Raw genomic sequence first — 15,358 nt, 5'->3', positions numbered from 1 at the left:
GCCTATGAGTGAACTGGGTCTGGGGCTTGGATAAGTAGCACTTAAGCACAGCAGGCCTCCATAATTCTTGCATAAATGTCATGTGACTTGCAACATAAATATTGACTTAACGAAGCATTCGCCCCAATTTTCATTGACCCACTTAGCCATCCATGTTGAATCATGTAAACTAACTGATGTAGAATAATGCTGTATATGTATGATGCATATAATGGCCCATAAAATACACCACAGCAATATTTCCATCTTGCCTTCCTTACTTAACTACAAATGTCAAACAAATTTGACGTACGTATTTGATGTTTTTCCTTTCATAAGTGACATATTATTTGGAGATTGCGTTGTCAGATCTGAGCTGAAAATGTCAGTTTCAATGATGGAAGCGAAAATAAATTGAGTCTGGAAAGCCACAGTGATTATGGCATTGTTCTACACAGCCTAGACCACGATACGTTAAAACAATATCCCTGCACCCAATAACCTGGCGTCAAATGTCAAGAGCATTCAGAGTCAACAGATATCGTAGAGACAAGCTATTCGACTCCTGCAGAAAAGGTCAGCGGTGCCATAATGTCTTACGCAAGCGACCGTTGACATCGTGACCAATTTAGACCCGAAACCTTTCTTCCTTACACCTTCACTGAACTTAAACACAAACTATAGAGCTTCTTCTCTTCATACAGTGTCCTTCAGAAACACTGAACTTAAACACTATACACCTTCTCGTCACAGTGTTCCTTGAGAAACACTGAACTTAAACACTATACAGCTTCTCTTCAAACAGTATCCTTCAGAAACAAATATTAATAAAATGACATGTGGTCGAAGCGACCTAACCTTTTCCTTGATGATGCCCTATTGATGTTTTAGCATTTATTCAAAGCTATCTATCATGACACAAGGCGAGAACCAGATGCAGATGGTTGGAGTCTTACAATATTAATTAATCCAATAGGGGAAGGCAAGAGACTTGTTGTGGACAGGCAAAAGGGTCAAAACCAGTTCAGAGTTTAAAAGGTACCGAAGGGCAGGCAGAATCAAGGTCAGGCCAGGCAGGATGATCAGGCAGGTGGGAAAGAAGTCTAGAGTCAGGCAGGGGTCAAAACCAGGAGGACTATCAAAAAGAGAATAGCAAAAGCAGTACGGGAAAACACACTGGATGACTTGACTAACATACAAGACAAACTGGTACAGAGAGAAAGGAAACACAGGTATAAATACAATGGGGAAACGAGCGACACCTGGAGGGGGTGGAGACAATAACGAGGACAGTTGAAATTGATCAGGGTGTGACACTGTGTGACACTGTGTGTAATCGTATGTATGGAAACATTTATTCTAGGAGGTGGGATATTTTGCTTCAAGCACTTGAAATGTAATTCTCATTTTTCGGATATGGAAGCAATATATCCCACCTCCTAGAATAAATGTTTCCATACATACGATTACACACACAAACAAGCACACATAATATACATACATGCATGCATACATATATACATACAGTACCAGTCAAAAGCTTGGACACACCTACTCATTCAAGGGTTTTACTTTATTTTTACTATTTTCTACATTGTAGAATAATAGTGAAGACATCAAAACTATGAAAGAACACATGGACTCATGTAGTAACCAAAACAGTGTTGCCACATATGCTGACCACTTGTTGGCTGCTTTTCCTTCACTCTGAGGTCCAACACATCCAAAACCACCTCAATTGGGTTGAGGTCGGGTGATTGTCAAGGCCAGGTCATTTGATGCAGCACTCCTTCACGCTCCTTCTTGGTCAAATAGCCCTTACACAGCCTGGGGGCGTGTTGGGTCATTGTCCTGTTGAAAAACAAATGATAGTCCCACTAAGTGCAAATCAGATGGGATGGCATATCACTGCAGAATAAATAAATCACAGACAGTGTCACCAGCAAAGCACTCCCACACCATCACACCTCCTTCTACGAGCTTCATGGTGGGAACCACACATGCAGAGATTTTTCCGTTTATCTTCTCTGCGTCTCACAAAGACATGGCGGTTGTAACCAAAAATCTAAAATGGTCTAATGTCCATTGCTCGTGTTTCTTGGCCCAAACAAGTCTCTTCTTCTTATTGATGTCCTTTTAGTAGTGGTTTCTTTGCAGCAATTCGACCATGAAGGCCTGATTCACACAGTCTCCTCTGAACAGTTGATGTTGAGATGTGTCTGTTACTTGAACTCTGTGGAACATTTATTTGGACTGCAATTTATGAGGCTAATGAGCTTATCCTCTGCAGTAGAGGTAACTCTGTGACTTCCTTTCCTGTGGTGGTCCTCATGAGAGCCAGGCTCATCATTGCGCATGATGGTTTTTGCGACTGCACTTTCAAAGTTCTTGACATTTTCCAGATTGACTGACCTTCATGTCTTAAAGTAATTATGGACTGTAATTTCTCTTTTTTGAGCTGTTCTTGACATAATATGGACTTGGTCTTTTACCAAATAGGGTTATCTTCTGTTTACCACCCCTACCTTGTCACAACACAACTGATTGGCTCAAACGCATTAAGGAAAGACATTCCACAAATTAACGAGGCATACCTGTTAATTGAAATGCATTCCAGGTGACTACCTCATGAAGCTGGTTGAGAGAATGCCAAGAGTGTGCAAAGCTGTCAAGGCAAAGGTTGGCTACTTTTAAGAATCTCAAATATAAAATATATTTTTTGATTTGTTTACACTTCTTTGGTTACTACATGATTCCATATGTGTTATTTAATAGTTTTGATGTCTTCACTGTTATTCTACAATGTAGAACATTTAGAAATAAAGAAAAACCCTTGAATGAGTAGGTGTATCCAAACTTTTGACTGGTACTGTACATACAGTTGAAATCAGAAGTTTACATACACTTAGGTTGGAGTTATTGAAACTATTTTTTCAACCACACAATTTTCTTATTAACAAACTATAGTTTTGGCAAGTCGGTTAGGTCATCTACTTTGTGCATGACACAAGTAATTTTTCCAACAATTGTTTACAGACAGATTATTTAACTTATAATTCACTGTATATACAGTTGATGTCAGAAGTTTACATACACCTTAGCCAAATACATTTAAGTTTACATACACACAATTAGTATTTGGTAGCATTGCCTTTAAATTGTTTAACTTGGGTCAAACATTTCAGCTAGCCTTCCACAAGCTTCCAACAATAAGTTGTGTGAATTTTGGCCCATTCATCCTGACGGAGCTGGTGTAACTGAGTCAGGTTTGTAGGCCTCATTGCTCACACATGCTTTTTCAGTTCTGCCTTCACATTTTCTATAGGATTGAGGTCAGGGCTTTGTGATGGCCACTCCAATACCTTGACTTTGTTGTCCATTTTGCCACAACTTTGGAAGTATGCTCAAGGTAATTGTCCATTTGGAAGACCCAGCTTTAACTTCCTGACTGGTGTCTTGAGATGTTGCTTCAATATATCCAAATCATTTTCCTGCCTCATGATACCATCTATTTTGTGATTTTCACTCCTGCAGCAAAGCACCCCACAACATGATGCTGCCACCCCCGTGCTTCACAGTTGGGATGGTGTTCTTCGGCTTGTAAGCTTCCCCCTTTTTCCTCTAAACATAACAATGGTTATTATGGCCAAACAGTTGTATTTTTGTTTCATCAGACCAGAGGACATTTCTCAAAAAAGTAAAATATTTGTCCCCATGTGCAGTTGCCAACCGTAGTCTGGCTTTTATTTGGCGGTTTTGGAGCAGTGGCTTCTTCCTTGCTGAGCGGCATTCCAGGTTATGTCGATATAGGACTCCTTTTACTGTGGATATACAGTGCCTTGCGAAAGTATTCGGCCCCCTTGAACTTTGCGACCTTTTGCCACATTTCAGGCTTCAAACATAAAGATATAAAATTGTATTTTTTTGTGAAGAATCAACAACAAGTGGGACACAATCATGAAGTGGAACGACATTTATTGGATATTTCAAACTTTTTTAACAAATCAAAAACTGAAAAATTGGGCGTGCAAAATTATTCAGCCCCCTTAAGTTAATACTTTATAGCGCCACCTTTTGCTGCGATTACAGCTGTAAGTCGCTTGGGGTATGTCTCTATCAGTTTTGCACATCGAGAGACTGACATTTTTTCCCATTCCTCCTTGCAAAACAGCTCGAACTCAGAGAGGTTGGATGGAGAGCATTTGTGAACAGCAGTTTTCAGTTCTTTCCACAGATTCTCGATTGGATTCAGGTCTGGACTTTGACTTGGCCATTCTAACACCTGGATATGTTTATTTTTGAACCATTCCATTGTAGATTTTGCTTTATGTTTTGGATCATTGTCTTGTTGGAAGACAAATCTCTGTCCCAGTCTCAGGTCTTTTGCAGACTCCATCAGGTTTTCTTCCAGAATGGTCCTGTATTTGGCTCCATCCATCTTCCCATCAATTTTAACCATCTTCCCTGTCCCTGCTGAAGAAAAGCAGGCCCAAACCATGATGCTGCCACCACCATGTTTGACAGTGGGGATGGTGTGTTCAGGGTGATGAGCTGTGTTGCTTTTACGCCAAACATAACGTTTTGCATTGTTGCCAAAAAGTTCAATTTTGGTTTTAATCTGACCAGAGCACCTTCTTCCACATGTTTGGTGTGTCTCCCAGGTGGCTTGTGGCAAACTTTAAACAACACCTTTTATGGATATCTTTAAGAAATGGCTTTCTTCTTGCCACTCTTCCATAAAGGCCAGATTTGTGCAATATACGACTGATTGTTGTCCTATGGACAGAGTCTCCCACCTCAGCTGTAGATCTCTGCAGTTCATCCAGAGTGATCATGGGCCTCTTGGCTGCATCTCTGATCAGTCTTCTCCTTGTATGAGCTGAAAGTTTAGAGGGACGGCCAGGTCTTGGTAGATTTGCAGTGGTCTGATACTCCTTCCATTTCAATATTATCGCTTCCACAGTGCTCCTTGGGATGTTTAAAGCTTGGGAAATCTTTTTGTATCCAAATCCGGCTTTAAACTTCTTCACAACAGTATCTTGGACCTGCCTGGTGTGTTCCTTGTTCTTCATGATGCTCTCTGCGCTTTTAATGGACCTCTGAGCCTATCACAGTGCAGGTACATTTATACGGAGACTTGATTACACACAGGTGGATTGTATTTATCATCATTAGTCATTTAGGTCAACATTGGATCATTCAGAGATCCTCACTGAACTTCTGGAGAGATTTTGCTGCACTGAAAGTAAAGGGGCTGAATAATTTTGCACACCCAATTTTTCAGTTTTTGATTTGTTAGAAAAGTTTGAAATATCCAATAAATGTCGTTCCACTTCATGATTGTGTCCCACTTGTTGTTGATTCTTCACAAAAAATACAGTTTTATATCTTTATGTTTGAAGCCTGAAATGTGGCAAAAGGTCGCAAAGTTCAAGGGGGCTGAATACTTTCGCAAGGCACTGTAGATACTTTTGTACCTGTTTCCTCCAGCATCTTCACAAGGTCCTTTGCTGTTGTTCTGGGATTGATTTGCACATTTCGCACCAAAGTACATTCATCTCTAGGAGACAGAACGCGTCTCCTTCCTGAGCTGTATGGCGGCTGCGTGGTCCCATGGTGTTTATACTTGCATACTATTGTTTGTACAGATGAACGTGGTACCTTCAGGCGTTTGGAAATTGCTCCCAAGGATGAACCAGACTTGTGGAGGTCTACAATTCTTTTTGAGGTCTTGGCTGATTTATTTTGATTTTGATTTTCCCATGATGTCAAGCAAAGAGGCACTGAGTTTGAAGGTAGGCCTTGAAGTACATCCACAGGTACACCTCCAATTGACTAAAATGGTGTCAATTAGCCTATCAGAAGCTTCTAAAGCCGGAAATAATTTTCTGGAATTTTCGAAGTTGTTTAAAGGCACAGTCAATTTAATGTATGTGAACTTCTGACCCACTGGAATTGTGATACAGTGAATTATAAGTGAAATAATCTGTCTGTAAACAATTGTTGGAAAAAGTAGATGTTCCTATCGACTTGCTAAACTATAGTTTGTTAACAAGAAATTTGTGGAGTGGTTGAAAAACAAGTTTTATTGACTCCAACCTAAGTGGACCTAGGTGAAATATTTACTTCGGCTGTCTCCTGAGTGTGTGTGGGGTACGTGACCGTTAGTGTTTCTCTCACTTTCCATGCTTTTAACAGGTTTATGTGATAGATATGTTCCGTGGGCCGTCGGATCCAATAATTAACTTCTCCTGTTCTCTCCAGTACTTCATATGGTCCTTTCCATGTGGCTAGTAGTTTGAACTCTGTCGTGGGGACCAGCACTAACACCTTCCTGAGCATTGACTTCAGGGTGCAGTTCAATCTCTCAACTTGCCTGCCCATCTGAGGATGGTAAACCGATGTCAACTGTTTCACCTGCCACAATTTACAAAGGTCCGCCATAAGGTGGGACATAAAGGGGGTTCCCTGGTCAGTAAGGATCTCCTTTGGAACCCCTACCCTGGTGAACAGGAGCACTAATTCCATGGCAATATTTTTGGAAGCCATCATCCGAAGGGGAATGGCTTCTTCTAGCACTCTCCACAATGCAGAGCCACTTCAGCCTGAATTCCTGGCCAGTAAAACCTCCTTACAATCCGGTCTCAGGTTTTATCGATACCAACTTGTGCCCGTGAGTTAGATCCAGTACTGTCCTCTGGTTCCGGATTGGGATCAACAACTGTTCCACCACATCAACCCCTATTTTTGACACTCTGTACACCAAACCCTTTTTCATGATGAAGTGGGGAAAACTATTAGGCATCGTTCCATCATTTATGGGAGTACCATCTATGACCTGCACATCTGCTCTGGCTTGCTGCAGGGTTGGATCCTGGTTTTGGGCCGTCCCGCCTTTGGGTATTTGCAGCTGGTAAATGAGCCCTAATTTGGTCCTGCGATTCCCTTTAGGCCTCTTAACTCCCAGGTGTTTCTCTCTTGCTCCTCTCCTCTCTGAACAGCTGGTTGGTGTGGTGCTGGACCTGTAATGTGTCCTGATACATTCACATTGCATCCTGATGAGCTATTTGTTGAGCTCTAGTTGCCTCTTGTTGGGCGGCCACCGCTTGTAACAGGGCCTGTATGGCTCCCTCCATACTCATTTTCCCCCGAGCAATCTGTCCGAACCAAACAAAGCCACAAAAAAAGCCTGACTCCCCTTTGGAGTGCTAACTGAATTTTTTTTTCCCTCTACCTAACCAGCGGTATGGGTAGACCATATGCCCGCATTCTCCACCACATGTGACAAACTTCTTCAAAATTAGGAGAATTTGCCACAAATTAAGTGGGAAACCGTCACCAAAATCACCCGAAGACTGAGAGGACTTTAAAACAGGACAGTACCTGTGTGTTTGTTTCTCCGTCCTGGTCCACTCAGGCGAGGTTAAGGGATAGCATTTCCCTTGCTTCTGGGAATTGTAGTTTTGGAAGCCGGCCATTTTGTGATCTGTAGTTTTGATCGGGGTGGCCATTTTAGTGAGAGGCCAGAGCCTGTTTATTAGTTCTGCTCTCACATATCTGCCATTTATCACTCGACCCCCTTCTTTTCCACATTAGTATTACATGTTTAATACCCAACGGATAAATACAGTATCTATGAGGTACCCATTTTCAGCAATTCTTTGCCATAGGTTTTTTTACCTAGGTGATACACATTGTATTGTGATGTACCCCTTTTCAAGGATTGGTTGCCATTTGACTAACTTTTAACACGGTGGTATTTGATGTTTTTCTGTAAACTGAATCCACTTTTTGTTTGCCAGGACTTGTTGCTGAATCAGGAGTGTCCTTCGCTGAGGCGGTGAGAAAAGCCCCAGAAGCCCAGCTAGCAGTGACCCCAACACCTGGAGCTGACAAGGTACAGCAGGACAACCCAATACAGCTCAGCAGCTCTCTCACCCTCTCTTTCCTTCTCATTCTCTCTACTGGTCCCCCTCCCTCTCGCTAAGTCAACACCGCGTCTTGGTTGTAATCAGCATCTATTCATATTGGGAATCTGTGTCTAAATATGCCCTCTTGCATATACAGTGGCAAGAAAAAGTATGTGAACCCTTTGGAATTACCTGGAATTCTGCATAATTAGTCATAAAATTTGATCTGATCTGTCACAACAATAGACAAACACAGTCTGCTTAAACTAATAACACATAATTATACTTTTTCATGTCTTTAATGAACACACTGTGTAAACATTCACAGTGCAGGGTGGGAAAAGTTTGTCAACCCTTGGTTTTAATAACTGGTTGACCCTACTTTGGCAGCAATAACCTCAACTAAACGTTTTCTGTAGTTGCGGATCAGACTTGTACAATGGTCAGGAGAAATTTTGGACCATTCCTCTTTACAAAACTGTTTCAGTTCAGCAATATTGTGGTGATGTCTGGTTTGAACCACTCTCTTGACGTCATGCCACAGCATCTCAATTGGGTTGAGGTCATGACTCATATTTCTTCTGTTGAAGCCATTCTGTTGTTGATTTACTTCGGTGTTTTGGGTCGTTGTCCTGTTTTAATTTTTTTTATTTCACCTTTATTTAACCAGGTAGGCTAGTTGAGAACAAGTTCTCATTTGCAACTGCGACCTGGCCAACATAAAGCATAGCAGTGGAAACAGACAACACAGAGTTACACATGGAGTAAACAATTAACAAGTCAATAACACAGTAGAAAAAAAGGGGAGTCTATATACATTGTGTGCAAAAGGCATGAGGAGGTAGGCGAATAATTACAATTTTGCAGATTAACACTGGAGTGATAAATGATCAGATGGTCATGTACAGGTAGAGATATTGGTGTGCAAAAGAGCAGAAAAGTAAATAAATAAAAACAGTATGGGGATGAGGTAGGTAAAAACGGGTGGGCTATTTACCAATAGACTATGTACAGCTGCAGCGATTGGTTAGCTGCTCAGATAGCAGATGTTTGAAGTTGGTGAGGGAGATAAAAGTCTCCAACTTCAGCGATTTTTGCAATTCGTTCCAGTCACAGGCAGCAGAGAACTGGAACGAAAGGCGGCCAAATGAGGTGTTGGCTTTAGGGATGATCAGTGAGATACACTTGCTGGAGCGTGTAATACGGATGGGTGTTGCCATCGTGACCAGTGAACTGAGATAAGGCGGAGCTTTACCTAGCATATGGACTTGTAGATGACCTGGAGCCAGTGGGTCTGGCGACTAATATGTAGCGAGGGCCAGCCGACTAGAGCATACAAGTCGCAGTGGTGGGTGGTATAAGGTGCTTTAGTGACAAAAACGGATGGCACTGTGATAAACTGCATCCAGTTTGCTGAGTAGAGTGTTGGAAGTAATTTTGTAGATGACATCGCCGAAGTCGAGGATTGGTAGGATAGTCAGTTTTACTAGGGTAAGTTTGGCGGCGTGAGTGAAGGAGGCTTTGTTGCGGAATAGAAAGCCGACTCTTGATTTGATTTTCGATTGGAGATGTTTGATATGAGTCTGGAAGGAGAGTTTACAGTCTAGCCAGACACCTAGGTACTTATAGATGTCCACATATTCAAGGTCGGAACCATCCAGGGTGGTGATGCTGGTCAGGCGTGCGGGTGCAGGCAGCGAACGGTTGAAAAGCATGCATTTGGTTTTACTAGCGTTTAAGAGCAGGCCACGGAAGGAGTGTTGTATGGCATTGAAGCTCGTTTGGAGGTTAGATAGCACAGTGTCCAAGGACGGGCCGGAAGTATATAGAATGGTGTCGTCTGCGTAGAGGTGGATCAGGGAATCGCCCGCAGCAAGAGCAACATCATTGATATATACAGAGAAAAGAGTCGGCCCGAATATCGAACCCTGTGGCACCCCCATAGAGACTGCCAGAGGACCGGACAGCATGCCCTCCGATTTGACACACTGAACTCTGTCTGCAAAGTAATTGGTGAACCAGGCAAGGCAGTCATCCGAAAAACCGAGGCTACTGAGTCTGCCGATAAGAATATGGTGATTGACAGAGTCGAAAGCCTTGGCAAGGTCGATGAAGACGGCTGCACAGTACTGTCTTTCATCGATGGCGGTTATGATATCGTTTAGTACCTTGTGCGTGGCTGAGGTTCACCCGTGACCGGCTTGGAAACCAGATTGCACAGCGGAGAAGGTACGGTGGGATTCGAGATGGTCAGTGACCTGTTTGTTGACTTGGCTTTCGAAGACCTTAGATAGGCAGGGCAGGATGGATATAGGTCTGTAACAGTTTGGGTCCAGGGTGTCTCCCCCTTTGAAGAGGGGGATGACTGCGGCAGCTTTCCAATCCTTGGGGATCTCAGACGATATGAAAGAGAGGTTGAACAGGCTGGTAATAGGGGTTGCGACAATGGCGGCGGATAGTTTCAGAATTGTTACTTGTTGGTTATCACTGCATTGTCGGAACTAGAAGCACAAGCATTTCGCTACACTCGCATTAACATCTGCTAACCATGTGTATGTGACAAATAAAATTTGATTTGATTTGATTTGAAATAGAGGGTCCAGATTGTCAAGCCCAGCTGATTTGTACAGGTCCAGGTTTTGCAGCTCTTTCAGAACATCTGCTATCTGGATTTGAGTAAAGGAGATCCTGGAGAGGCTTGGGCGAGTAGCTGCGGGTGGGGCGGAGCTGTTGGCCGAGGTTGGTGTAGCCAGGCGGAAGGCATGGCCAGCCGTTGAGAAATGCTTGTTGAAGTTTTCGATAATCATGGATTTATCGGTGGTGACCGTGTTACCTAGCCTCAGTGCAGTGGGCAGCTGGGAGGAGGTGCTCTTGTTCTCCATGGACTTCAGTGTCCCAGAACTTTTTGGAGTTGGAGCTACAGGATGCAAACTTCTGCCTGAAGAAGCTGGCCTTAGCTTTCCTGACTGACTGCGTGTATTGGTTCCTGACTTCCCTGAACAGTTGCATATCGCGGGGACTATTCGATGCTATTGCAGTCCGCCACAGGATGTTTTTGTGCTGGTCGAGGGCAGTCAGGTCTGGAGTGAACCAAGGGCTATATCTGTTCTTAGTTCTGCATTTTTTGAACGGAGCATGTGTTAGTGGAATTTCTAAATTCCTATATGTTTTATAGCCAAAATCAAATTCGCACTCGCTCTAGTTCATTAATGAGGTGTAAGTTCATTAATTATGCATGAAGTAGATCGAGACCAGTCTTAAAAGCCAGGTAAACAGCGTTTAATTCAAGTGAGTACTGCCACATACACATATTTCCACAGGTTATAAACTGAAAATGACGTCAGCGTTTTCTAAACGTTCTATCTATTTCACCAGTAGAGGGGCCCCCTAGCTCTCGAGCCTTCGCTCTACGCCTGAAGTCAAGGTCAGTCAGTATAAATCAACATTCTAGACAGTCTGGAGATAGTCCATTCCTGTCACCTGGAGATTGTGCAAATGAATGAACTAAGGAACAGACCTCCATTGTTACTAAACTCCTGACTACATTATATACAATTGGGAATGGGAGCAAGAGAGAAAATTCATATGTACAATACATTATAGTATTTGGACTAGTCAGTTCTGATTGGAATGTATACATAATTAGTCATTTCAACCATAATTTCCTCCAACAGCATGCTTATCTAAAATGGTGAGGAAGTTACTTTTAAAGAATGACCAGGCATCCTCAACTGACGGGATGAGGTCAATGTCCTTCCAGGATACCCGCGCCAGGTTGATTAGAAAGGCCTGCTCACAGAAGTGTTTTAGGGAGCGTTTGACAGTGATGAGGGGTGGTCGTTTGACTGCGGCTCCGTAGCAGATACAGGCAATGAGGCAGTGATCGCTGAGATCCTGGTTGAAGACAGCGGAGGTGTATTTGGAGGGCCAGTTGGTCAGGATGACGTCTATGAGGGTGCCCTTGTTTACAGATTTAGGGTTGTACCTGGTGGGTTCCTTGATGATTTGTGTGAGATTGAGGGCATCTAGCTTAGATTGTAGGACTGCCGGAGTGTTAAGCATATCCCAGTTTAGGTCACCTAACAGAACAAACTCTGAAGCTAGATGGGGGCCGATCAATTCACAAATGGTGTCCAGGACACAGCTGGGAGCTGAGGGGGGTCGGTAGCAGGCGGCAACAGTGAGAGACTTATTTCTGGAGAGAGTCATTTTCAAAATTAGTAGTTCGAACTGTTTGGGTATGGACCTGGAAAGCATGACATTACTTTGCAGGCTATCTCTGCAGTAGACTGCAACTCCTCCCCCTTTGGCAGTTCTATCTTGACGGAAGATGTTATAGTTGGGTATGGAAATCTCCAAATTTTTGGTGGCCTTCCTGAGCCAGGATTCAGACACGGCAAGGACATCAGGGTTAGCAGAGTGTGCTAAAGCAGTGAGTAAAACAAACTTAGGGAGGAGGCTTCTGATGTTGACATGCATGAAACCAAGGCTTTTGGGTTGGGTGTTGCATCACCCAACTTCTGTTGAGCTTCAATTGGAGGACCGATAGCCTCACATTCTCCTGTAAAATGTCATGATAAACTTGTGAATTCATTTTTCCGTCGATGATAGCAAGCTGTCCAGGCCTTGAGGCAGCAAAGCAGGTCCAAACCATGATGCACCCTTCACCCTACGTTACAGTTGGGATGAGGTTTTGATGTTGTTGTGTGTTCCTTCCAAACAACTCAACTTTAGTTTAATTTGTACACAGAATATTTTGCCAGTAGCGCTTTGGAACATCCAGACGCTCTTTTGCGAACTTCAGATGTGCAGCAATGTTTTTTTAGACAGCAGTGGCTTCTTCCGTGGTGTCCTTCCATGAACACCATTCTTGTTTTGAGTTTTATGTGTTGTAGACTCATCAACAGAGATGTTAGCATGTTCCAGAGATTTCTTTACATCTTCAGCTGACACTCTAAGATTCTTCTTAACCTCATTGAGCATTCTGCACTGTGTTCTTGCAGTCATCTTTGCAGGACGGCCGGCCACTCCTAGGGAGAGTAGCAACAGTGCTGAACTTTCTCCATTTATCGACAATTTGTCTTAAAGTGGACTGATGAACATCAACACTTTTAGAGATACTTTTGTAAACCTTTCCAGCTTTATGCAAGTCAACAATTCTTAATCTTGGGTCTTCTGAGATCTCTTTTGTTCGAGGCATGGTTCACATCAGGCAATGCTTCTTGTGAATAGCAAACAACATTTTTGTGAGTGTTTTTTATAGGGCAGGGCAGCTCTAACCAACATCTCCAATCTCGTCTCAATGATTGTACTCCAGATTAGCTGACTCCTGACTCCAATTAGCTTTTGAGAAGTCATTAGCCTAGGGGTTCACATACTTTTCCCAAACTACACTGTGAATGTTTAAATTATGTATTCAATATAGACAAAAATACAATCATTTGCGCGTTATTAGTTTAGGCACACTATGTTTGTCTGTTAGGTGAAGATCAGATCTAATTTTATGACCAATTCATGCAGAAATCCAGATAATTCCAAATGGATCACATACTATTTTAAGGTAAGGCATGTGAATGAGGGATACATATGCTAAGGAACTAGCTGTCTGTGCCTCAAAGGCAATGGCTCCAGGTCTACATTTTCTGTACAACATTTCTTTGATCGCCTCTTTGATCTTTCTGAATGGTTTTAATGTTCCGCTGTTAGCTCAGGGCAGACAGCTTGGATGTAACGTGCCGCCTAAACATTACTGTTAAGTAGCACCGACAGGATTGGCAAAGTGCTTAGCAATGTGACCAATGAAATCACAGTGTCCTAATGAAGTGACCAATGAAATCACTGTGTTGTAATGACCTGACCAATGAAATCACAGTGTCTTCGCCATATCCCGGCCTACCTCAAATGTCACAGAGCTCTACTGTTTAACAGTGGCAGCGTCACAGGGGGAACATGGGGATTGTGTGAGTGACGGCTATGACTACAAGACGCTTTTTTAGCCAACTCTCCCCTCAGATTCCCCTCAGTCTCCAGACTTATCGGCTGCCGAATAGCCTACTTTTATGAGTCACTGCTTCTTCATTAAATGCTTCATCCCCCTTTGGTGAAATGATTGTAAAAGTGAATTACATGCCATCCCCTCTGACCGGTGGTAGAAATACATGGGGGTCACGCAGGGACAGACGGTGGTTTGCTATCTAAATGGGGCCAGAGACTTTGTGTGTGTGTGTGTGTGTGTGTGTGTGTATGTGTGTGAGATTGAGAGACTTTTACAGAAGGAGATTAATGGATGGGGGAAAGCTCAGTTCTAGTTAAAATACATGATATTTAGCCCAAATAGGCCAATAAGGAGCTGTGTGAAATTGAAGTGACATTTCTGGGAATTAGTGGGCGAGGCAGCCATTGTGAGCATTTGTAAGAGATGCAGCCAATGCGACAGTGGACTGATCAAGCGGCATCTTTGATAAAACACAGCGAGGTAATTGGAGTTTGGCGTACGGGGTCGGTGACACTGCGTCATTGTGAACGGCTACTGCTGGGCTGCTAGTATGTGCAAATGGAGGCTTGAGCGATGTTGTTAACCCTCTAGAGTCTAAGCTGGGGAGAATTGTTTTATGACGAGGATCATACCAAGGATCATTCAGCTATTTTATCTAGAATTTTAGGACCCCTTTAGGTATCCCCCGAAAAATAGTCAGAAGTTTACATCCACTTAGGTTGGAGTCATTAAAACTTGTTTTTCAACCACTCCACAAATTTCTTGTTAACAAACTATAGTTTCGGCAAGTCAGTTAGGACATCTACTTTGTGCATGACACAAGTAATTTTTCCAACAATTGTTTACAGACAGATTATTTCACTTACAATTCATTATATCACAATTCCAGTGGGTCAGAAGTTGACTGTGCCTTTAAACAGCTTGGAAAATTACAGAAAATTATGTCATGGCTTTAGAAGCTTGTGATAGGATAATTGACATAATTTGAGTCAATTGGAGGTGTACCTGTGGATGTATTTCAAGGCCTACCTTCAAACTCAGTGCCTCTTTGCTTGACATCATGGGAAAAACAAAATAAATCAGCCAAGACCTCATCCTTGGGAGCAATTTCCAAACGTCTGAAGGTACCACGTTCATCTGTACAAACAATAGTACGCAAGTATAAACACCATGGGACCCCACAGCCGTCATACCGTTCAGGAAGGAGACGCGTTCTGTCTCCTAGAGATGAACGTACTTTGGTGAGAAAAGTGCAAATCAATCCCAGAACAACAGCAAAGGACCCTGTGAAGATACTGGAGGAAACATGTACAAAAGTATCTATATCCACAGTTAAACAAGTCCTATAATCAACATAACCTGAAAGGCTGCTCAGCAAGGAAGAAGCCACTGCTCCAAAACCGCCATATAAAAGCCAGACTACGGTTTTCAACTGCACATGGGGACAAAGATTGTACTTTTTCCTCTGGTCTGA

At 42.8% G+C, this 15,358-nt stretch overlaps 1 protein-coding gene across 5 annotated transcripts in view; it reads left to right on the top strand.

The window, feature by feature from the left end:
- The window catches only part of xylb (xylulokinase homolog (H. influenzae)), a 61,509-nt gene that overhangs the window by 34,374 nt on the left and 11,777 nt on the right, over window positions 1-15,358 (top strand). For 3 of the 5 annotated variants that reach the window (XR_010464062.1, XR_010464061.1, XR_010464063.1), the window contains 3 exons: window positions 2,597-2,658; window positions 3,514-3,579; window positions 7,782-7,876. Coding sequence is in view for 2 of the 5 variants with exons in the window: in XM_065019403.1 (XP_064875475.1) it covers window positions 7,782-7,876 (95 nt within the window). In the remaining 3 variants the exon portion in view is untranslated. Of the gene's footprint in view, window positions 1-2,596; window positions 2,659-3,513; window positions 3,580-7,781; window positions 7,877-15,358 lie in introns of those variants that run through there. The other 2 variants (XM_065019404.1, XM_065019403.1) reach the window with 2 other exon arrangements.

Source organism: Oncorhynchus nerka, linkage group LG6 (genome assembly GCF_034236695.1).
Source record: "Oncorhynchus nerka isolate Pitt River linkage group LG6, Oner_Uvic_2.0, whole genome shotgun sequence".
NCBI classification, from domain to species: domain Eukaryota; kingdom Metazoa; phylum Chordata; class Actinopteri; order Salmoniformes; family Salmonidae; genus Oncorhynchus; species Oncorhynchus nerka.
This window is presented reverse-complemented; position numbering and strand designations above follow the sequence as displayed.